Raw genomic sequence first — 25,678 nt, forward strand, 5'->3', positions numbered from 1 at the left:
ACTAGGTTTCTTAAACCCAAATTGTTTACAGTGAAAAGGTACATTACTCTTAAAGTAAAAATAGCGTGTGCATGGGCATAGTTTACTCTTAATGGGTTTATAAATATAGACGTTTTATAACAATTTATATTAAAAATTCGAATAAACAAAATGCAATAATCTAATTAAACAAATTACCTATACACCAATGGAATATTTAAATCACCAAAAAAAACTAAGTACCTACATAAATACTAGCTTTCCGACTGCGGCTTCGCCCGCGTTTTCAAAGAAAAACCCGCATAGTTCCCGTTCCCGTGGGATTTCCGGGATAAAACCTAGCCTATGTTACTCGTGGATAATGTAGCTTTGGAATGGTGAAAGAATTTTTAAAATCGGTCGGCGGTCCAGTAGTTTATGAGCCTATTCATTACAATCAAACAAACAAACAAAGTTTTCCTCTTTATAATATTAGTGTTGATAAGTATACTTACCTACCTAATATTTTTTATATTTTTTGTTTATTTTTAAAGATCTCGAAATCTTGACCTATAGGCTATAATCATGCTTGATATATAATATAATATGTATTTACAGTGTACGGTGTAAACATCTGTAGCATAGCAATCTGCACTGTTAAGACTACGAGACATTATTATATAGGTAATTATAGAGGTGTTTATTATTTTGGGTCGCCGGTCGTGGCGCTCACCGCTCATGCTGGCTTGCTTAGTTGGTTATATTACTTAAAATAATGTGATAAAAAATAAAAATAAAACTTTATGCAGACAATCTTTATTTCAATGTTCGTAAGTACCTACCATGATATCACGTTTTATGTGCATTAATTAAATACATAATAAAGTTTAAACTTACAATAACAATAATTATTATTAATACAATAAAATTAATTAACCATACTTAAGCCTAGGACTAGTAATTTGAAGATAATGAACTGAGTTCTTTAATTTGTGATATGTATTGAATTTTAATTGGTATGATTAAGAAAGTAATCTAAACTTGAACAATTTTTCTGGTCTTGTGAATAATTGCGTCGTCTTCAGTAGCTACTTCCACGAGTCTCCGTCGTTTCCTCAGAGGGCGCGATGATTCTGATGGCTCTCTGGCCTTGGTCACGATTTTAGCCATTTTATTTCCCAGTCTTGTTATTTTAAACTTTGGAAGAGTGTGCTCTGGATTTGTTTCGGCTACTTCACCATTGTCTTTTTCACCATCCAGTCTATCTTCGCTTTCTTTATTTATATCATGGCTCAAAGTTTCTTCATTGTCTGTATTGCTTTCAGCTACTACCTTTTTAGCATCATTTTTGTCACTGTTCATTGTAAAATCTAGCGGGCCTTCTGCATCATCATTATTTACTTCAGTTTTGACTTTATTTATTCGATGCGCTTGTAAGAATGACGATAGTGGAATCGGAATAGGAATAGGAAGTGGAATTGGTAACACTACGGGATATGGAACCAATACCGTGACCGGTGGAGGTTGTCCAATTGCTTGTGCGAAGTTGATAGGAGGCATTAATCTTGGCCTCTCCGGTGGCATCATTGGCCGGGGCGGCATAAAACCAAATCGTGGCGGGAACATTCCTGGATGTCTATAGTCGTTCATGTGTGCCGCATTATTATCAAGAAAAACTGGCGGTGGCATTCCGAACATTGCATTAGGGAATGGTGGAATTTGGGGATTCACATTTGGTGGTGAGTGTATTGCACTATTTCCAATGGTAACAGATGAAGATGGCGACGATCCGTCCATGGATGGGCTACACATCCTTAAGTCCTGAGCTTTTGGCGTTGTAGCGTGTTGTTGCCTCAACGATTGTGATGTCACTGTGGATGTACATTTGGAGGACCTCCGTTTTCGCAAATTCATCTTATTATTATGCCGAAGTTCTTTCTTTGTTTCTGGAGATTTCTGAGTGAATGTTTTCTCTTCTGGAATTTTTGGGTTCATGAGTTTAGCTGTCGGTGCAACGGTAATTAGTGGAACAGGTGATTTTCTATGGTCTGTTCTTATGGTCGGTTCTGTTTTGTCACTAGTTTGTTTATTTTCTGCATTTGGAGATCCTGAACGTTCCGACACGGGGGAAACTGAACGACTCTTGCAGTTCTTCAACCACAAGTCTGGTGTGATAAGATTAGATGTTGAAGACGAGCTGACAAGATGTGGGTTGAGATCGAGATGTGCTTGTGTCTCGCGACAGAATATGTGCATCTTATATTGATTTAAGCATTTATCTGAACAAAACTGGAGCTGCGTTGCGCCATCCTGGAAATAAAATAAAATAACATCATTGGTTTCAAATCATAACTACAACGATTGAATGAAACTAGTAGAATTTTCTCTACGTATCTATCAGTTAGCAGCTACATATTGTAAGTAAATATTTTGTAACACGCTTATTTCAATGTTTGTACTGAAGGCTTTTGAAGAAATGGACCATACAGATATTATAATTTTTATCCTTTGACATGACTGCAGTCATATATAGCCCTTTAGATAACATGATGAATTAATCTGAAGAGAGTAATTAATAATGATAACAATTCATAAAGGAAATTACCTGAAAATCCACGTAAGCAACAGTATGACGGACGTGCCGGCACCAATCGCAAGTCTTGGCGCGTTTGAAATTAGCGCGTCGCGATTGGCTGAAACATAGTTCTGAGCAGAAAGCTGCACCCGCTTGCTGGAGGGCGCCACTTTCGCTGGTTATATTCTTGTTGCACCAGGAACATTCATCTGAAAAATAACATAATGTTATGAGCTTTTATTTTCTTCTGATAGTTCAATTGAAAATAGTTGCGTTTGTAAATTATGTATGAAATAATAACGTTAAGTGCAGGTATGTGCGCTTTTACATTTGCACAATCAAAATAATCGTATTTATGGGAACGAAATTTCAAGAAAAGGTCCACTTCTATACCTACTAAATCGTTGTATTAACTTTATTGTTTTTTGAATGCATCAAATACATATACATAAGTATAATGAATATTACCCCTCAGATAAAATCAGAAAACCTTATATGTTAGTATTTTACGGTGGCCCCTTGGCCCTTACAACTTCGCGTACAACGTAATTGAATTGATCACCTTCATTTATCGAAAATTTACCGTTGTGTGAATGCACCTTAAATCGTATTGAACAGTAATTTTTAATTACATTAATTTCAGAAACGCGATAGGCACAGGTTTCTCATTAATGAAGCCTCGTTTCAGACAAAAGCAATGATATCTCGTTATGGACCTTATTAATTTCTGTTTCGCGGACTAACGATTCGAGATCGGATTGTACGATATTTGAGAATCTGTTCATTACGTTGGGATTATTCGTTACTGACTATTGCATGAACCTATATTTTTAGGGCACCGAATGCTAATTATTGAATGTGTTTATGTTACCATTTATCAAGATGCCTAACATAATATAAATCTTTTGTTGGATAAACATTTTGTTCATTCAGCGTAGCCTTTGGTGATTTTTGGGGAGAGTTAAAAACTACTTAGAGTGAAAAATTACTTAAAAACGGATTCAATTATACGCATACGATCGCTTGAGAACTTTCAGGGCCTTGAATATGCGCAAAAGCAATCTCCACTATAAAAAGGTAGAGCAATCGCTCAAATATGTTTTAAATCTTCAACCACCGTCGGCTATAGCACTATAAAGATGCAGATAATATGTATAAATAAATAAATAAATAAAGCCTTTATTTCTAGATAATTATAGATAATATGTAAGTACTATAAAACCCTAACCACTAATCCTACCACTTGCCATTATTAGAACATAAAAAAGCTTTACGCTTTTGCAAATAAACTCCTACACTGATTTTGATGAAATTTGAAGTGGAAATAGGGCGCATTACAGATATGGGGAACAACAGCGTTAGCGTTAAATGCACGCTAGTAAAGCAGATTGTGATTAGCTACGTATAGAATAATATCAACCATCAGATAAATTTACCTAATAAAAATAATTTTTGATATAAAATTCTACGTTCTTAATTATAGGTATCTCATGTATCTTAAAAAATATACAACATATTAAACTAAAATACTGTACGCATAAGTCTTCTCTGACAAAATATGTTGTTCATTATCGAATTCAATATTGCTCGTCTTTCGATCTCATTACATGTCTATGTAACCGAATACCGGTAACCGTATATGTTCTTAATCATCACATTTTAACCACAAAGTTCCACAATTTCATTCGCGGCACACCTACAAAATATCTTATATAACACGATATTTGGTACACGATTTGCGAAAGTAAATCCACGGTCATTAGGAATAGTAAACCGGCTTTGTGGTATCAAATTTGAAAACACATATGTAGCATTTATCGTCGTAGCATAACTTATTCAAATATGTATAAATTAAGGACGATATTTAGTTACGATTTTATAAAGTTACAGTGAGTTCTTATTATGAGATTACTAATTAGGTTTTTTTTTTTGTAATTTTGATTTTACGTTCTCCTATTTGTTGCTTAATTCATTTATTATCTATAAAATGGCGGGAACAGGAAGAAGTTGAACTTTTTGAATCTAGCAACATTTTCCATAAATCAAAGGGTGCGTTCAAAAAGTTTTTCGAGGAATAACAGCTCAACAAAAAGGGTCGTTACTCATTACATTTTCTAGTTCTGAGAAGCGTTATATTTATAAATAGTTTACGGAGTATATTAGATTATGATAAAATATAGGAATTATTAATATGACTTAGTTATACCTACGTAGCTTTTCAAGTTGACTCTACCTTAGAAAATAGTAGTTGATGTAGTTTTCGTGATTCATCATTGAAGTAGTAAAAAATTAACAAAATTAGATAAGTGTTGCAAATATTATGATTCTGAAAATTAAAGCCCTACTACGGCTAGGCCCTACGCCCGCTACGAAAAATTGGATTCTATGAATTTGATTTCTATTAACGATGAGCGTTGCCAATAGATCTATGTTATCATTTAAATGATGCGTTTATATTCACCTTTGTTCTTTTGTTCGGTGGAATGTTCAGGGCTGGAGGGTTCTCTGGCGCGGGATGCAGCCCACCGTCGTAGCTCTAAGCGCTCATATCCGTACCAGCCAAGAAGTTCATTCATTGCTGTTTCGGCAAATTCCTGTTGAAGAAAATTTATAGATTAACACAGACGTAATTATATTTTACGAATGCATAATCGGAATATGAAAAAGAAACGTAGATACAGGGTACCTATTAATAATGTATAGGTAATATATATATACATAATATCATCTGTTTGCGACCCTTTTGTGCATTATAAGATATTATATCCTGCTAGTCTCAATCATGAGTAAAAGTATGTATATTATTTTCACAATAGTAATTGAGAGCGCATAATATCATCATGTATTTCTTAAATTAATTAAAAAAAAATCAAAATATATCTATCGATGAATGACAGAAAGATGATGTAGGTACCTATTGATCTCACAGCTCATAGTACAGGAAAATAAGATGTTATTTTTAACAGAAAAGCAATGCAACAATGATATTGGTATGGTTAATTGTATTGTTGCCAATGTTTAAATAAAACTGCTGCATTTCATTTCAATATAATATCATCAAATGGATAATTATTGAAAGCAAGTAATGAAAACAGCTAAATTTCATTATCTCTAGCTAGAAACCGGTATATTTCAGAATCTACAGATAGTAAAAATTCTACGTTACGCAATTGCAAGAGTGGCTGTAAAATCACTACATAGTATAAAACAAAGTCGCTTTCTCTGTCCCTATGTCCGTTTGTATGTTTAAATCTTTATAACTACGTAACGGATTTTGATCCGGTTTTTTTTTAATGGATAGCGTTATTCAAGAGGAAGGTTTTAATATATAATTTATTAATTATTAAGTTTTAGACAAAGCGGGCGAAGCCGCGGGCGGAAATCTAGTTACGTATAATTTGAAGTGCCTGCTCTGTACTCTGAGTAAGTTCTTACGTGGAACGTGGGAAAATATATTAAGAAAACCGAAATGTAGAACCTAGAATTAGACGACATGTTATAGGTACCAGTATAATGTAATCTCTAATCTAATGTAGAACATGGATAAAGGAGGCATGTTTCTCTGAAGGGGGAAATTAAATGGACTGCAGATAATGAATATATGCATTATGTAATTGTCAGGTAACCGGATTATGTCAGTATTTAAATACTCTTGTCGTGAAATTAACAGCAACAAAACTATACCTTTTACCTATGTACCTATGATTGCATTATAAAATTATGTTAGGTACTTATATTTAAAACTAGGTTTCCGCCCGCGGCTTCGCCCGCGCAGTCAAGGAAAAACCCGCATAGTTCCCGTTCCCGTGGGATTTCCGGGATTGGGTCATTTTCCCGGGATAAAAAGTAGCCTATGTCCTTTCTCGGGTATCAAAATATCTCCATACCAAATTTCATGAAAATTGTTTCAGTAGTTTAGGCGTGATTGAGTAACAGACAGACAGACAGACAGAGTTACTTTCGCATTTATAATATTAGTATGGATTCGGAAGATTTAGTATAAGTACTATCAAAGAATAAACGGTCATTCTATAGTTATAAATATAGAAACTTAGTAGGAACAAAAATAAACGTTTATTTTTATTACATATTCTTAACACGATTTGTATAAAATAAATGGTCGTGGATGACCTCCTTACGTTATATTTTATAGCTGTTGATCGTGTTAATAAATTTAAAGGAATATATAAAATGTCAAGCCGAGAACAGGGCGTAATTCAAGAGGTATCTGTGCCACTATAAAAAGATCAAACTTTTGTGAAAGTAGAATTTACACAAACAAAGGACGAGTTATAAAAACACATGACATCATGGACGTGCGACATGTCGTCGATATTTTATTTGAAAAGTGCCATTTGATTCTCGGAAAATGGGATACCATTCATTTTTGTCAATGAAATGGGAAACATTGACAAAAAGTCTAGAATAACTCAATTAAATAAGTTTATGTTGTTCTGTTTTTACTTTTTATAGTATACTGTATTTATTTATTTATTATTTTACGGCTTACGGCTTCGCCCGTGGTACATATTTCGCAATAAAAGGTAGCCTATGTCCTTTCTCGGGTATCAAAATATCTCCATACCAAATTTCATGCAAATTGGTTCAGTAGTTTAGGCGTGATTGAGTAACAGACAGACAGACAGAGTTACTTTCGCATTTATAATATTAGTATGGATTTTGTTTAGATAATAATCAAATAAAAGTTGAAAAAACACTAAATATTAAATATCTACCTTCTAGCTATTGGGCTGCTTTATTATACAAAAGCTCGCTGTCTTTCTTGTAGTCGTAAGATCTAAGAAAGTAACGCAAGAGAGTTTTTCGTTGAGATTGGTCGCCGTAACTGAAAGAGCGTAAGTATTATTATAAAAGAAAATTACATCCAAAAATTTAAGAAGTCATAATAATTAAAAATTTATTTCACAAGGATGTGTATTTTTAATGATTATCATGATATGGAAATAAAATGCTTGACATATCTATAAAACATTTCAAAATAAATAAATCCTGTTCTTTATTTATAACTAGTATTATAGTGATTAGTGATAACTGGCTATAGGATCAAATTAATTTGACAAAATATAAAGTGTTGATGATTATCTTAAATCTCTCTTCTTTTCCATTCTTGTATAAATATAGATTGATGAATACATGAATATTTATCCAATATATTTATATACGATATATTCCTCTTTAGATATAACAGAGAGTTCTTATTCAGTAAATGATAGCTCAGACACACATCTTCAAAGACTTCATTATATAACGGGAATCCTTTGACACACGAGTCGAAGTGGTTGCTGATTAATTAGTCTCTCCAAGGATAATAATATGATGTCCTGTAAGATGGTTCAGTTTCAAGTAACTGCTTATATAATGACCGGTACAAAGTTAATTGAAGCAGGGATACCTCGCACGTTCTGCGTACTTCCGTTATATCCGTTATATCGCTTTATAGCTTTTGTTGCATGTTTACGTTTGTTATGTTATATTTATACAAAACACAATATTTTTCTTAAATATTTGCAGGTTTGTATGCTTTGATATCAATCAATCAATCAATAATTTTATTATCCAAAATAATATGATACATACAATATAAGAACCCTCTATAATCTATAATTAGAAAGATAATTAAATTCTAATTACTCAGAGAGGAATGGGCTAAATTCGTTTCGTTTCGTTTTGGCTGATCAATTTTATTATAAAAGTACATATGTAGGTACTAGGTACCTTACTAATAATATAATTAGTGTAAAAAATGTTATTAAATTTATTGATCACATATCATTATTAAAATGCGAATATTGTATGCAGCATTATATTACACACTTCTCAGAATTGATAAAGCATAAACATGCTACATAATACACTATATAATAATTAATATCAGTAATAAATAATAATGTAATTAAAGTAGGTAAATTCTAAGTATCAGTTGAAGTTTCAATTTACGCCAGTGTTGCCAGAGTTGCGTTTTGTAATAATTATCACCTCAAAATATGATATTGTGCACTCGCGCGGTAACGTTGCACGCCCATTAGTCAGAATCCGATCAAACAATTCGCTTCCACATCCACTATAAATGATGCATGGATCTAATATCTTTACGGCTGTCTGTAATTAATTTACCTGGTGAAAATCGAATTTCTGGCCTCTTCAGTAACTACATTGATTTATAAGGCAGGCTCTATATATTGTTGATTGTAGAGCGTTATAAATTATTACATCAATGTTGTTAATGATTTTGTCAATATTATTAAGTAATGTTAGTTGTGTAGCAAATATATTGATATTGATATAATGCAATCGTTATTAAAATAGTCATGGTAGGAATTAGTATATAATTACATAGCACTCATAATAATTTTTCATAATTAATAGGTTATATAAAAAAATACCATTGTATGTAACTTTTAATATTAGTCCGAAAGGAGTCCAATATTTCTCGATCTTTTTATAATTCGAACCTCTTTAATTCTTTGAAAAGTACAAACATATTATAATAAGTATCTTCCACCGATCACACTCGACGTTAGTTGATGAAAAAACAAATTAACAGTTCCAAATTAAAATACACCTAGATATCCTTGACTATTCGTACAAAAAATCTAGCACCATAATAACTTTTATAACAGAACATAACAAAAATGATTAGTAAAACAACAAAAGCGTGTCGCACGTTCAAAGCAGTAACATTAGCCGTGCACCGATATTGGTATCGTATATAACATAAACGCTTTTAATGGCGGTAGCACGGCGAAGGTAAATTTAGGAGCGTTCGCTGGCAACCCGACACCCCGACCTACGCATGCCAGTGTTGCCAGTAAACTTACACTGGAAATTACAAAGGCGATACTATTAACAACAAAGAAGCTTCTGTTCCCTCTCCTTGCTTGATAAATTGAAATTATATAACGTGTAATGTCTTTAACAGAACGTTGTTTACGTTCTTGTAATGTACTTTGTGGAGACTGCGCTCAGGTATATTTTTATTTCCATATTGTAAATGCGCGTTCCAGATTTCCTCACCAAATCAACATCATATTTTTATACGTTTTACATTTTGATTCATTAATAATTTTGAACTGAATTCAAATAAGATATCTTAGGAACATATTCACAAAATACCACAAAACGAAACATTTTTTAAGGATTTTTTTTTCATATTTCTACTATCATTGAAACGGTCCACTATTTTTTTTAATATTATTCATGTAAGTAATTTCATCCACGCTTAATAAAATGCGAAAATTGTAAACTGTTACTAATTATATCACTAGGTAATGAAAATCAGAACTAAGTGAAAAGTCATTGCACAACTTTTTCAAAAGGCCACAGGCGTTATTTCCAATTCAGGTCTCATCAATACAAATACACCACTGAAACAGATATCCCTCACGACTTTTATAGAAATTAATAGTGGAGATGTATGTATGACTTTGTATTCATAGGATACTATGCACACAGAGGCGAGACAGTGGCCACTGGGCAGAGTACTGTGTACACAGAGATATCGCGTGTCGGCGACCAGTCGAGCTGATAATTTACCTAATGCCGTGTAAAACGATCGCTCTGCTAATGTGAGCGGAAACAAATATTCAGTACAAATTCGGCGTTCCTGATAGATTTATTAATTTCAATTGCCAATTATGTTATTTAGTGAATGTAAATCACAAATATTTATGGTTCATTATTATTTCAGGTCAATTTATGTTTATAATTGGATTCAGAAAACTAGTAGCTACTAATAATCATCAAATTACTGACTAATGTTTATATCACGTTTCAATATGAGATATTTACTGAAAATCGTTTCTACACAGCATGATATCACGATTTTATCATAACTAGTTGGGTGCTTGACAAAATCACACCTGTTCGTAGCATGTAGGATTGGATAGTAGAAATTGGTAGTCAATCAATTTACCTATTGATTAATTACTAATTAGAGAATATTATAAATTAGTATACTGAGGCACTACATTTTGTAATATGTAATAGCTGAAACACACACACTCACTCAAACAAAATAGTGGAATTACTTAAAAACAATATTATTGGGCGATATTCGTCAGATATCATTTTAAGTGAAACTTTCATATTTTAAACATGTTGCATTTTCCTTTGGTCCAGTTGCAATACGATAATCAATATTAGGTACTAGGATAGCAATCAAGAAAACGTGATCGTTATAATATTGTATTTACTGTTAGAGTTTCTAAAACGTTAGTGGCACAAATCTGCATTGAAATATATCAACTGTTATTTTCAGTAGTACATATTGCATATAGGTTTTCTAGCTACGATAAATTATAATTTAATTGTAACATTAAGATAAAATCTCGAAAACAAACACCGCCGTAACATCTGTCCATTACGAACTGATTCAATAAATTGTCTGTGCGCACGTACCTAGATTACAATCCACATCTAACCCTATGCAATTGAATCGAACGCAACAAAAACCGCGGCGTCCTATTACATCTCCGATATCCGTCAGTCGATTATATTTCACATGCTACTCATTATAGCGTCTGGTGCGAAACAAAGAGCGACTCGAGTTACGATGCACTCTTCGGGCAGGAGCTGTTGGTCATGCGAAACCACCACACTTTCGGGAAGACTCGTTTAACTTGCAACACTGGCTTTCGATCCTTTGTAAAATTATACCGTATCTTTTAGCTGAATGGGAAATAAAGTGGGATTGTGAGAATGTTTAATCATATAATGCACGTGAATAACACAAGTTTAATTTTTACTTTTGCACGATTTTTACTTTTTCGCAATTTTGATTTGTTCAAGTCTTCATTGTTTGATTCAGCCTAGCGTTGTTAATTTTATTACTGTCAATTTAGTACCTATGTAATTCAGTCGGGATAAAATGGAAATTTTTGATTCTATAAACATTCTATAAAATTCCGAAATCACCACATTAGCTTTTTAAAATATAACTCAATAATCGTTAAATAAGAATCGTTTCAATATTGTATCACATTTCGTACGGCAAATGTTCGAAATTTTAATGGCAACCAAGATAGAATTACACCATTAACCCTAGAACACTAACCTTATTTTTCGACGTTTAATACTAACCTTCGTCGTTTCGACTACGCTGTTTATTGGAGGGGATTTAGGGGTTTAATTAAAAAAATATATTTGTAGTTATGTTTTTATTTTAAGGAAAATGTATTAATCTACGTATAGAAATATTAAAATATTTATTTTAACAAAATTTTAATTTAAACAATCATCAAAATCAGATCATAGTGTACACGCTTTATGAACTTTCTTTAATTTTTTGAAAAATACCATACATATAAAATATAGAACCAAATTGCTTGAAATAAACTATTAATTACAAAAATAATATCGGAAAAAGTAATTAAAAATATAATTTTCATAATAGCTTAGGAACTAAAACATTTGTGACACACATAAAGTTTGTGTTCCATTAATAACTGTTTTTTGTACTTAGTGCACCTATTTTTAGTCTGCCTTTGCTTTACGGAGGGACATATAGCACATATGTTTCTTTATTGTGCTGTGGAGAGTTATCAGCAGCATTACTTTGCTCAGTCTCACTTATAACACTCACATTACTTCTTCCTGACATGTTTAAAATTTATGTGATTGAGTACCGCAGAGTATCAGTAATGTCATCAGTAATTATACCTGAAAGACATTGAAGAGGATCTAAAATATCTTGAAAAAGCGTACAGGCCTACGTCTTAAGTATCTATGTTCCTTGAAGGTCTTCTGCTTTGTGACCTTGACTGTTGTGATGACCATATGTGTTTATCTTTCCCAAGAAGAATGGGACGCGATGTTTTTATAATCAAATCGCTAGGGTCAGCTGAAGTGCTAGGTGTCGCGTCTTCAATGGAACGTTGCGGAGATGTATTACTACTTGCCTCATAATCTTGATCTGGAAATTGCTCTTCATTAACAATAGAAACTTCATCATCATCCTCCATTTCATGCACTGGATCAGCCTCAATGTGGTCTTCAGGCTCTCTCGCAGATGAATTTTCCTCATCGCTTTTGACTTCTAATAATAACAAATGAATCTCATCTAAAAAATAAAATAATAGGCACCATTATAAAAGAAAATAACGTAATTTTAACTTAACTAAATAGTACAAAAAGTCACGTTACTACTAATCTTCGTTGATGTGACGAGCCACGGTTTCTGGAACAGCACGTGTGGGTCTTCCACGCAAAAAGCACTACTGTCCATCGCAAGCCCAACGGGTCGGTTGAGATTAGCTGAAATTAGAAAACCATACGGTCGCGCGCGTAAAAGTTGTCGCGATTTTTTTGGTGACGCGTCGTCGAATCGACGAAGGTTAGTAATCTAGGGTTAATTTTATTTAAAATGCTTTAAAAGGTACCCATAGTCATAAAAATATTACGTACACTTGTTTACTCTTGAAATAATTTTATGATCTGTTAATTTACGTATTAATGGCAGTTTATCACACAATAAAAAATTGTACATAACTTTTTTGCGACAACGCATAGTGGAAATGAGATACCCCGGACATTTCAGAAATGATGGAGCTTAAAGCACAGCATATGCTGTGCAAATAAGCATAAGCAATTATATATATTTAGCTTTAAGGCTCTGTACGCTCAAAGACGTTTAACGACATTTTTGTTTATTAGTAGAAATTATAACTTATATTGAAAATCTTCGTAGGTAGATAAGTTCTATCTATATCATGATTTTACCATTACCTGCTGCCACTACTGGTACTATTTTTTTTAATCTGATAAATTAAAAAAAGTGAACGCTAGAAACATCTATAGTTCAAATTGTGCTCAAATTTCTTTCGATATACAATAACGCGAATTCTGAATGCTGAAATAATAATTCATGATTATCATACTTATAGTTCCCGTGACCCCATGCTGTCATGTAATTCGATCTAAGTTGAGACACAAGATATGTAGTGTTGTTTTCTTAATAGAACAGAAATTTAATACCTACGAAGTCGCTTTTGTATTTATTTACAATCAAAACAACGATTTAGTTTTAAGAAAATGTAAAAAGTTCGTAGTTTACTTAATCTCGATGTCGATTTTTACAATGTAAGTGTTTTAATAATTACAATTATCATAGTAACCAGTAACTTTTATAGGGGCATATAAATGTGCCTTGCTTTTATTTTTGTATGTTCTAGTATGTAAGTCTGTTTAGTTGTATTAAAGAGTAAAATAAATAAATAAATGTATTGTATTTATGAATATATTATAATGAATAGATTTATACAATGCTGTATTTAAATTATTATGGTGGAAAGGGAATTTGTAAGTGTAATTACACTTGTCAACTATTTTATGATTAATTACAAAGTTAGCTAAGTAGGTACTAACGGACTTAGAAATTATCGTCAGTACATAATTCACTATCTGAATTTAGAAAAAATAGTTGAATTTTCACTTTATAACTAGTTAATCAATGTCCTCACATAAAGCTCACGCTTATATTGGAACGTGTCAAATCACAATAAAGCTCATGACACACGACGCAGGATAAAAACTAGTGTTGCCAGACGTGTCCGGTTACACTAAAATTAACGTCAAGCTGGCTGACGCAAACGGTGTCCAATGGCGCCCAGCTAGTTGAGACCGGCATTAATTATGAAGGGATCATGTTCACCGCTCCGAAGACCTTTCTGGATCCAAACGCATTTTTTAAATATTGAAAAATAAGCCCGCTAACTATTGTTAAATAATGTTTTTGTCTTTTGTATTAAATTATTGAAAAATAAGCTCATAGTAACTATTGTCATGTAGTATCAATTAAGTAAGTATTTTAATTTTGTATTAAAGTAAATATATCGAAAGTAGAATATATCAAATTAACGGGGTTGTTTTATGTGGGTTCTATTATTTATATGTGGGTACTATTATACTTTTCGTTGCGTGTTTTTAGAATGAGAGTAACCTACCCTCCAATAAAATAATAACTAGCAGATAGGGCTATGTGCCTCTACTATCAATATGTTACAATATAAAACCCGTTTGTAAGTATATGAAGTATACAATAGTAGGACGACAATTCACAATTCAATTCAATCCCATGAAAATGTGATATTGATTTAATACAGGTTTGTCCGGTACAATCTAAGCTGCCCCTTAAAGTTGATTAGCAATGCACTTAGTAATTTATCAATTGTTTGTTTCAAAGTATCAATTACTCACCCTTTTTATATTAGATAAATAAAGGTAAGTTTCCTGTCCACTTACGAGGAGTGTATGAGCTTTTGCGTCCCTAATATTAAGAAAATATAAATTAACCCTGCCTACTTTTGTAAGTTGGTCACAATACCACACAACACTATGTGTACGCAACAAAAAACTATTTCATACAGACAGGTTTTTCTTTCAAGATTTATTATACAAACCATCGTCTGACCATTTAAAATTGTAATAATAGCAAAAAACTGATCCACGTCCGCTATTCGAAAGTCTCTCAATGCAAAAAAGCGATATATAGATATGTATTATGTACCTAGTTTCAACGTTGGAAAATATATTTTTATACAAGCTGTACGCTTTGCCGATGTACCCATCGCATCTCACTTTTCACTAAAATTAACGAACGCGAATCCGGTTTCGAAATTCTAGGATAATTAAAACGGCGATTGAAACCTTCGCGAAGCTCCTCAGATTATTTCGTAATTAAAAATATACTTTATTACTCTAGAAAAAATGTAGCGATTATTAGCGATAGACAATTTAACGATCTTTTATAATTATTTAGGGGGAGTCCGGGAGACTTGCCCAGGTGGGAGAGTTGAACCACTTTCAATAACTTTTTAAATTAGGCGCCAAATTACGCCAAGTGGCAAACAAATGAACGCGCATAATCCGCCAATCACAAGCAACTCGAAATTTTGAGTGATAACAGACGCATTCGACCGTGAGTTACGAAAAAGTATTTTCATCGTCGCGGAGTGAATTTTTTTGGATCTGTTGTTTTAATTGCTATGCACGCATTTATGAAGGTATGTATCAAACACCTACGTTATTGCATTACTAGATTATCATATTTTGTCGTACGTTCAGTGTTGTTCTCCAATTGATAGTGGATTTGTTGAAAAAAATCAAGATATGGCCTTGAGTCGGGTGTGGGAGAGTTGAACCAGTCGGCAGTCGGGAGACTTAAACAGTGGTTCAACTCTCCCTTTGCAGTTTGTGCACTATTTAAGTTAGTTTTTGTTTTGTTTCAGAAAGAAAATTCCTATAAGCCTACTAAGCCTAAGGAAGGTAGTCGTCACAGGAAACCGTTTACTTAGTCTGAGATTGAAAATGCAGACAGAGAAATAAAGAGTGGCAGATCTATTCGTCAAATTTCAATCAATTAGTAGGTATGGGATAGACAGAACCATTTTACGACGGTATTATATGTTAGGTGAATAAAAGTTAACACCTTTGCAAGACAAGAGGAGCCAATACAAATGCTCCCAGATTTTCAATGTAAATAAAGAGACATTACTCGTTCGTTACTCATTGACCTGCAAAATGCATATATGGCTTAACCAGAAAACAAGCAATGCAACTAGCATTTGACTTCGCCAATTTCATTGAATTACCACTTATTAAACCTATGTTGATTTTACATGTGCCACATTTAATCTTTGAGACTGATAGACTATTCTTAGTTTATAGTAACAAATGTCTTTAAATTAGTTTTGTAGATTTATGTAGCAGTAGATACCTCAAAACGAGTAGGTATTTAATTAATAATAAAAGCGAATGTTATGTTATGCAGTTGCTCTGAAAACATTTGGTTAATTATTTTTACTAATTTGTTTAGAAGGTGATTATTAATATTTTAGTTATTGTTAAACGTGTCTAAATAATACATTAATTATGTGTAGGTAACATGCTTTATTTGCTTCATTTCTCCTCTCTAAAAAGGTATGGGCAAGTGTCCCGCACCCTATGATCAAGTGTCCCACCGGTTGGGGAGACTTGAATCAAAACTCATTTTTCATTACAACTTAGTTTACTCTCTTATCCTTGTAATTTTTATTTTCAAAATGGTATAAAATCTTAGCCAGATAATAAGGCTTCCATATGGTAAAGATCTTAAAGCTCTCAAGGTCACTGATCAGATTTTATAGAGTTTTTAGTAAAAAGCGGTTCAACTCTCCCGGACTCCCCCTATTTTTTTCATCAAAGAAAGGTCTGAAACATTTTCAGTTTTTATTACATAATTTTAACAAGTTTGAATATTAATGGAAGCATAAAATATAATGAACACTCTTTTAATTCTTAGATCGTTTATTATTTTAAGAAGGCGATATAAAGAACGTGCCCATTGCTTACATTTCTTTACTTATGCATAATTATTATTACTAATTAGGTAAGTTCATAGTTTCGAAGTTACTTTAGCAACACTAAAGAATAATTCCCAGCTCTGTGTATTGAAATTAAAAAGTCATAATATAGCTGAATGTGAGAGCCAAGGCGGGAAGAAATCTGATGCCAAAGTAACCCAACACCGTGCTAAAAGCGACCCGGCCAAAATGTCATCGTCCAATCGTATCGTATTACGTCTTAAAGGGTTTAGTACGTTTGTAATGCGCTTTCAAGTTTATTTATGAGTCTCCAACACGATTTACATTTTAAATTTGTTTATTGACACAGATATTAGTATCTCAAAGTGTTGTCTACCTGATCATGGCACGAAGTTCCGACCGTTTTGTTATTGATTTACCTAATTCGGTATCAGCAAAATTACTCTATAGACATATCAAGACACTGAATACACGGTTTAGGCGAAATATAATAAAGCCCTACTAATATTATAAATGCGAAAGTAAATATAATATAAATAATAAATATATAAGACACTAGCGGTGTCGCGCGGTTTCACTCGCGGACGAACCTATAGCTCATCTGTTATTCTGATGCAAAACCTATGTTCCTGTAAAGTTTCATTCCTAAATCCGTCCAGCAGTTGTTACGTGAAAGAGTAACAAACATTTATTCATACATCCATACATTCATACTTACAAACTTTCGCGTTTTTTGATATTAGTATGAAAGTATGATGATCGGAGGAAATACCAGAATCACTGCATTATAGTATCACTACATAAAACTAAGTCGCTGTCTGTTCTTCTTTTTTAGTCCGTTTAAAATAGAGTAGATATAAGGGAGGTAAATAGTTGAAAAGCATGTGACCTTTACGTGGCTCTATAATTTAGTATTTATTCCAGAATGTGCAAGTAAATAACCATGAGGGTCACTCGTAACCTTACACTGTTGCAGGTACTTTTTTCAATCTCATACTTGAAAGATATATGTAAGCTCTTTTTTTTTATTGTCTTTGTTGTAGAAGCAGAGCTGAAGAAAAGCTCTTTTTCATATCTTGCTTTAAAAATGCATTTTAGTACATACTTAAGCAATCGATATGAGCAAATGAGCAAAATAGGGTTAATAGCTCCCTCATAATAAGTAGTTATACAACTCTAAATTTTTTCTGGGCGCCTCTACATTTCAGAAAGCTCAACTATATAAGCGAAACTATTTATTTAACCTACTGGATATTGAAACAATAGTATTCTTATTGTAATAGCTCGAATTTTGAGTTGATCTAATGAATTTTTGTGAAGGTATTCTAAAATATGCACAAAATAATGTAGCCTCTTTAATTACTTAATTTTATAGAAACTGCTATGGCTTCTGGACGGCTCAAATCTATCTAAAATTCTAAACATTGCCAATTTTATAATTTGCTTAGTATTGCAATAAAACACATTGACCTACTATGAGAGATATGACCTATTATGGAGTTTCTTGCCGATTCTTCTCCATAGATACTGCTTTCCGAATCGGTGGTAAATGTTAAAAATACTTACCTATGTAATGACGATTCGAAAGTGCTACTAAATAGTAGTCTAATTGAATAAATGAATGTTTGAGTTTGAGAAAGACCTTGGCTTGTCTATCGGTTCACTAACATTTTCGAATTTAAGAGTACAAATATTCTCTGATGATCTGCATACTACATTGTGTTGTGTGCTATATCAATAAAAAATAAAACACTTATTTTCTACAAATTGACCATCAATATTTACAAAAGAACATCGCAGTATTTCCATCTAAAATATTACCATATAAAACTTAAATAAAAAGAATACGTGTCTCAAGTTACATCTACAAATCGATACTTGTATGAAATTCTAAACAGGTTGTTCTTACACGATGTTAATAATGTGACACTGTACATTTATCTCTTTACGAACAACAGACCTAGGAGCTAGATTTATCTTGCAAGCAGAAATGCGAGAATTTTCATTCTTAATAAATTGTAATAAGAGCGCATGGGTTTCTGTTTATAAGTTGCAAGTCATACGATCTGAGCTTGCGAGTACGAGATACCTTCTTATGAAAAACTAGCGGTCCGCCCCGGCTTCGCCCGTGGTACATATTAACGTTTTCTCTACATAAGAACCATCCTCGTACTTCAAGGAATATAATAAAAAAAGAATTATCGAAATCGGTTCAGCCGTTCTCGAGTTATGGAATTACAACGAAAAGTGGCATTGATTTTTATATATTAGATTATGGATATGTCGTGGTCATATCGTAGATTTGATCATTTCATGATATGAGTGGCCATTTCACGAAATGGTCGCATATCGTGAAATGGCCAACATAGTCTGATCAGATCGTTAAATCGTCAACGTTTCACGATTTGGTCATGCACATTTGGTCAGATCGTATAAAATATAAAGAGTCCATAAAATATTAAAAATTTTCAGAATAACTATATTCTAAAAACTTGTTTAATGTCATTTATGTTAGTGCCGCGGCAGCGGCCGGCGAATGCCAGAAGCAAATCGTTTTTGCAATAGAAAACAGTTAGGTTAGGTTAGACTTTGATAAACAACGCCAGAAGCGGATCGCTTTTTAAAAAACAATTATAATAATATAGTAGTAGTTTCTTAAATTATTTTATTTAAGTCGCATTTTTTCTTAAATACATATAAGATATCCACATTTTCCATAGTACTTGTACCTCTTCGTCGTAAATTCTTTGCTATGACTTTCTTCATAATATTGTTATTAAACGAATTATGAAGTTTTTAACTGCGAATAATTTAATTTTCGCCAGCGGCCGCCATCTTATCACATAAACACAGAGCTTGCAGCGCCTCTACCAACGATTAATGTAACTATTTTACGATATGATCAAATAATTTTGATCATTTCATGAAAAAACCGTGCGTTAATTGGCCATATCGTGAAACGATTTCTTATCATTGATCTGCCCAAACCACATCATGATGTGGCCAAACTAAATTGGCCATTTCACGATATGCGACCATTTCGTGAAATGGCCACTCATATCATGAAATGATCAAATCTACGATATGACCACGACAGATACATATAGAAACAATTGAAATGTTGTACCCGTAGGAGGGCGACGGCAGTTACGGGAGTATTCCATCAACGAGAACATAGTAAGGTGATGATAAAATACTTAAGACACTATTACTACCTATACGTTCCAATTTCAAAAACTCCAAACCAATTACCATTTTTTAACCATTAACGACCCGGAAATAACACGGAGTAATTAAACTATATTTAAACTGTATTTAACGTCTAATATTTACTCTTTGAGACGAAGATGTACATACAATGCAGAGGCATCACATTGTCGAGTGTCAATTACAACCGCCTATCAGATGTCACTGCGAGCGCCCTCCTCAGCTTTCCATGTTTATCTTGTTTCTTTACTCCTAATTACTATATTATATTCAAAGGATTATGCAATTTTATAAACTGGAGAAAAAATTACGTAAGAAGTTCTTTCAATATGCTTTATATGGTATTTTGCTTAAATGTGCATTCTGAGTGCTACTGTAATTTAAAGAAGTGCGTTGGATAGAAAAATATTTTTTGAGCTTGCATCACATTGTTTTTATCTAACCTACCTTGGGTTAAAAAAGAAATAAAAAGTCATGGTAATGGTATAACTTATATATACAACTTGGTTTTAGATTTCCATTTCTAAATAACCCGTGGGCTGTGTGTGTATAATGCTTCAATAAGATCATTAATTCTTATATTATTTTGAACAAACGTAACTACATTAATGTAACATAACCGACGTGTATGTAATATAACTATTATATTCTGTTTATAATGCCTGAAAATAACACCGAAATGCTCACATATAAAATATTGTAAACAATAGAACACATATACAAAGCTATTAATTACATTATGTTATGATAAGAGAAAAGCCAAACGATACTATTAACGTTGCGTGACCGACACACGGGCGACCTTGGCCCAATATGCGCGGGCGCAGTGCAGCAATGTCGCTGACGTGCAAAGTGCACGCGGAAAACATTCTATTTAGGTTCAATGTTGCATTATGACTTTCAGATTTGATAAGCTGTAACGGTTTTATTAAATACGCGCATTGACCTCAAAAATTTAATACGTTTTGGCACATATTTCAGCCGATCCTAATGGTGGAAGCGTGAAGCTTATCAACAACTCTCCAACCTATCTCTGCACATATTATGGACATAATATGTGAAAGGTTGGATGTTTTTTATCTGATCCAAAAATAAATCTTTAAATTATGTTTTTAGCTGCTTTTTAATGTAAATGTGTAGATGACGTCGTAGATTAAGCACCAAACCCTAATAAGTGACTATGCACAAGCCGCAAGATTCTTGGAATAAAGAATAGTTAACCCACCCTCATGCCTACCAACCCCTGTTATTCTTTTCCACCTATACACAAGCTACCCGCCCTGACTACGTTCAGGTGGAACCTGTTTTAAAATCGTATAATATGTTTCATCGCATTAATGTTTTGGACTTTAAGTTCGCCAAATTTCATTCAAATTTCTTTCGTAGTTTTCCCACGGCTTGGCACTTTAACAGAATGGTAATCCGATAAAAAGATAACAGAACTTTTACGAATTAATTTTAAAACTTACTTAATTTAAAATTTATAGAGATGCATCCCATTATTAAGAAACGTTATCCCTTTTATAATTCAACCTTTGTTTATACAAGCGCAGCGCACCTCCGTTAAAATATAATGTTTGCAATGAATTTCACGATATTTTACAGTGAATCTCCAATTCTTCGCGTAACCTAATGCCTTTAAAACATTGTATACACACGAGTTTAGTTTCAGTCTTGACGTATATTACCGGAGTAATTTTGTTGGCATGCTATCGGCGAAATTTCAAATATCCGATTATAGAAACCACTATGACATGCACGTTGAGAACATTATGAGAATGATCGATGCTACGTTTATAATTTGCATATAAATCGAATGAAATTTATCCGCTTTCATGTTGAACACGCGAAAAGATATCTTTGTAGCGGAAATCAAATCAAGGGTTTTTTGTATTGTGCCTACACTTTAATGTTAATTGGGTTCCGAGTTATTTAACGAAATTGCGAAATATGGGGTTCTTCAAAAATAATAGTAGAGATACAATTATGCAGTAATGAGCTAAAAGAATTTATGATTATGATTAGGTATAAGGTACGAGCTGTGCTTCGCGGTTTCACTCGTTTTGTATTGCTTCGTTTCTATTGGTTGAAGCGTGTTATAGTCTCGCCTTCGAACGTAGATCTAACATACAAATACTTTATCAATTCGAATAATTAGTTCTTGGGATAAGAGCGTTCAACCAATTAAACTCTCAATTTTTTGTTATAAAAGAACATTGTGTATTTAATTGATTATTGTATATTTCTACTTTCTACTTATCATAGCATAAGTTCGCTATCTCTTCTGAGATGCAAAAATAATAAAGGTAGAGACCATAGGTATTCTTATTGGACATTCTTTTGAAATCATTTTTTAAAATTATAAATAAGTAGTAAAACTTGTTCAAATTTGTTCGACGGAAATAATAGATGCTTTTAAGTTTTAAGCACTTTTAATGAATTTTGTATGCGTGTGGTAGCACACATTTAACTAATGAAAGAGTATAGGTAATGAGATTTCTATGAAACTCTTTCAAAGCAGTTTATTATTGACTAGCTTCCGCCCGCGACTCCGTCAGCACTCAGCGCGGATGTCGGTCTTTGCGTGGATTGTTTATTTTTCCATTTTGAGTAACTCTGACAATGACATCTTATAAATATCTATTGGACCCTTGATTGGACCCAAATATGGTTAGGCCTATAATAATACGCAACGTGTGTTCGCGGTTCTACAGAACAACGTCTATGGATAAAACTGAAAATATAAGTTTAATTTTTTTCTACGTATTTTTCCAGGATAAAAAGTATCATATTTTACGCCCAGGATAATAAGGTATAATTAGACCAAGTTTCATCGAAATCGAACCGTTAGTTTTCACGTGATGTCTTCACATACAGACAGACAGACAGACAAAAAATTTTTTAATCACATTTCTGGGTTTGGAATCGATCCAGTAACACCCCTGCTATTTATTTTTTCAATATTTTCAATGTACAGAATTGACCCTTCTACAGATTTATTATATGTATAGATATATTTTATGGAATTTTCATATTAGGTATATACCAAGTAAGTAAGTAAATTAAATTTATAATGATTAGTTTTTTTCTTATGCATGTCTGTATTTAGATTTACAGGCAGTACGTATTTTGTTTTCATAAAAATCAGCGTGTATCTTTTGATGATATCAAACGTTTTATTGATATCTAAAATAAGTAAGTAGGTAGGTACATATCAAGAAAGATACGATCGAAAATTTTTATTTTGCTGCGTAGGTACCTACTGCGTAGGCGAAAAAGAAATAGAAAACGATAGATGTTCAGCTTATGTCACAGAAATAAAAACCATTAAATTTTAAAAATTTGGGACACTAGACGCGTAATGCCGTATATTAAATCGACCTCAAACTTTCGCTACAAATTGTTGAGAATCCCGTGACGTCATCGTCGCGTGGACACTGTCGATGGGGTTATTGACATGTCAAACTATTTCCGTAGTGCCAAAATAAAAGCGCGCGAATTACCAGTAGGCATCTGCCATCTCTATTGCGCTGCATTACGACTTACGATTGCGGGATTACGCAGAATTATCATCACCACGTTCGTATGTGATAATCAGGTGTAAACAATAAATTGTATCGTCGACTTGCGGCCTGGGACGGTCTCGTGTTTCATTTTGAGCAAAGGAACGTCTAAAATTACCCCGCACGCACACGTTTATAGAAACCAATCCGTACACACTCACACAGTGGCAACACCTATATCTATTATCAAAACATCCAACGTCTCTGGTTACAGCGATCCGAGCGCGCTTCAAATATCGCGTTACACACTTTAATGGCTGGAAAAGGCCTCGAAAACGTTATATTACACGCATTTTATTGTATATTGCAAAATGTAATTAATATGGTAATTTAATACAGAATAATTTATTCCAAACTCCAAGGGAAGTGAATTCAAAAATCTCCCGCAAAGAGCGGCAGAACTGAGTGTAGGTATCATATTTAAAAATACGACACGTATCCTATTACTCAGATAAAACAGGCGGATTGCCAGTGCTACGTAACCCTGATTCTACCGGAAATAGATTTAAATATAAATCTTTCGTAATAATTATTTCAAAAATTAAATTAAAAAATATGAAAATACCTTAATTTCCTCTTCATTTTCTTTTTTCACTGGAGCTCCGGGTGGAGAACTAGAATTGGGTCCTGGTTTGTCCATTATTTAAACACACGTAATAATAATATATCAACACGAAAAGTTTATTCATTAAAAAGTTCTTTTTCCAACTTATGTTAGACGCGTCCGTAAACACAGGGACGCAATCACCCTACGCGACTACCGCACGCAGAGATCGTACCGCGACTGTATAGTATATAATGCCATTCGTTTTGAGGGCGTGAAGCTTCCAAGTTCGAACGCGTCTGATGAATGGGCGGAGCTTTGCATAAAGCTTTTGGGCGTCAAGCATTGTTTAATTTTGATAGTATTGAAAAATTGTCCTGGAACATGTTATTATGCTGATAAAATATCTCATAAATAATGGTGAGTAATAATTAACTTAATAAAACACAATTTAAAATTTAAGTATTTGAACGGTGCTTTTAAGTTATAAGCGTAGACAATGGATTTTCTAATAGGTATGTAGTGGCTAAATTTTTGTTTTGTTTTATAAACAAATACAGTTTCAAATTTACTTCGTCCCTACTAGTATAATCCACAAAGTGTACAGCTACATTATATTTATAAATATTAGCAATTTGAATATCCTTCCCTTAACAAGCTTTTTTAGTTCATTACTATCAAGCTTATTTTCCGTGAGCTATTTCCTTTTCCCCTTTCAAAAATTCTTGCTTGTGGACGCGAATAGAGCGCGAATAAGCTGGAGTACAATAATTGATATGTTAACTTGACAATTTCCAGAAATTAATTAGTTATTAGGTGCTAGTCTAAGGTGCTAGTAGTTAATTGTGTCTGTAATGGTAGGTAGGTACCTACCATATTATGAGAACCCGACTTTGTTTCGTACTTAGTCGTAGAAGTTATCTGCAATTCGGGGAGATTGAGTGGTATTATTTTCCTCACCTTTTCAGTCCTTTGTTTTAATCCAGTTGAAAACCTTTCTTTTTTTTCCTTTCGGCAAATAAAACTTTATACATTAGCAACATTAGTACATGGGTATTCCTTTTGTGTTAATTGCCAAGTATTGATGGGGGGCAAAATATTAACGACCGGGCTCAGTGGCGTGCATTAGGAGAGGCCTACGTCCAGCAGTGGAAATCGAAAGGCTGATGATGATGATGGGGGGTGAAAAGTAAAAATGTAGCATATCCAGATAGGTAAATAGGTAAGTAATATCCAATTACATTTTTCAGCTAATTAATATTGATTCTTAATTTTATTATAAAAAACTTTACGTTAGGGTCAATTATAAGGTAGGTATCTAAAAATTTTCAGAATAATATTCCATTCAGTGTATTTAAAATATCTATCGCTTTTATCCCTAGACAGGTAGATAGGTACCTACTCCGCGACCGACCGTACCGCGAAATACTCGGTAGGTACAACACAGACGAAGAGCTTCAATGTAAAAATTTGTTTATATTGAAAAAGGATTCTAATTTTTTTTTATAAATTA

General features: G+C 33.2%; 1 protein-coding gene across 1 annotated transcript; it reads right to left on the minus strand.

Annotated features, from left to right (window-relative positions):
- Positions 1–758: 758 nt before the first annotated feature.
- Positions 759–24,418, minus strand: LOC123696878 (sine oculis-binding protein homolog). The gene is made up of 4 exons (XM_045643260.1): positions 24,187–24,418; positions 4,995–5,127; positions 2,564–2,742; positions 759–2,268 (listed from the first exon to the last, which is right to left on the minus strand). The coding sequence occupies exons 1-4, from the start codon at positions 24,259–24,261 to the stop codon at positions 994–996; spliced, it is 1,662 nt and encodes a 553-aa protein (XP_045499216.1). The 5' UTR covers positions 24,262–24,418; the 3' UTR covers positions 759–993.
- Positions 24,419–25,678: the final 1,260 nt, after the last annotated feature.

The sequence above is a fragment of the Colias croceus genome, chromosome 13 (assembly GCF_905220415.1).
Source record: "Colias croceus chromosome 13, ilColCroc2.1".
NCBI classification, from domain to species: domain Eukaryota; kingdom Metazoa; phylum Arthropoda; class Insecta; order Lepidoptera; family Pieridae; genus Colias; species Colias croceus.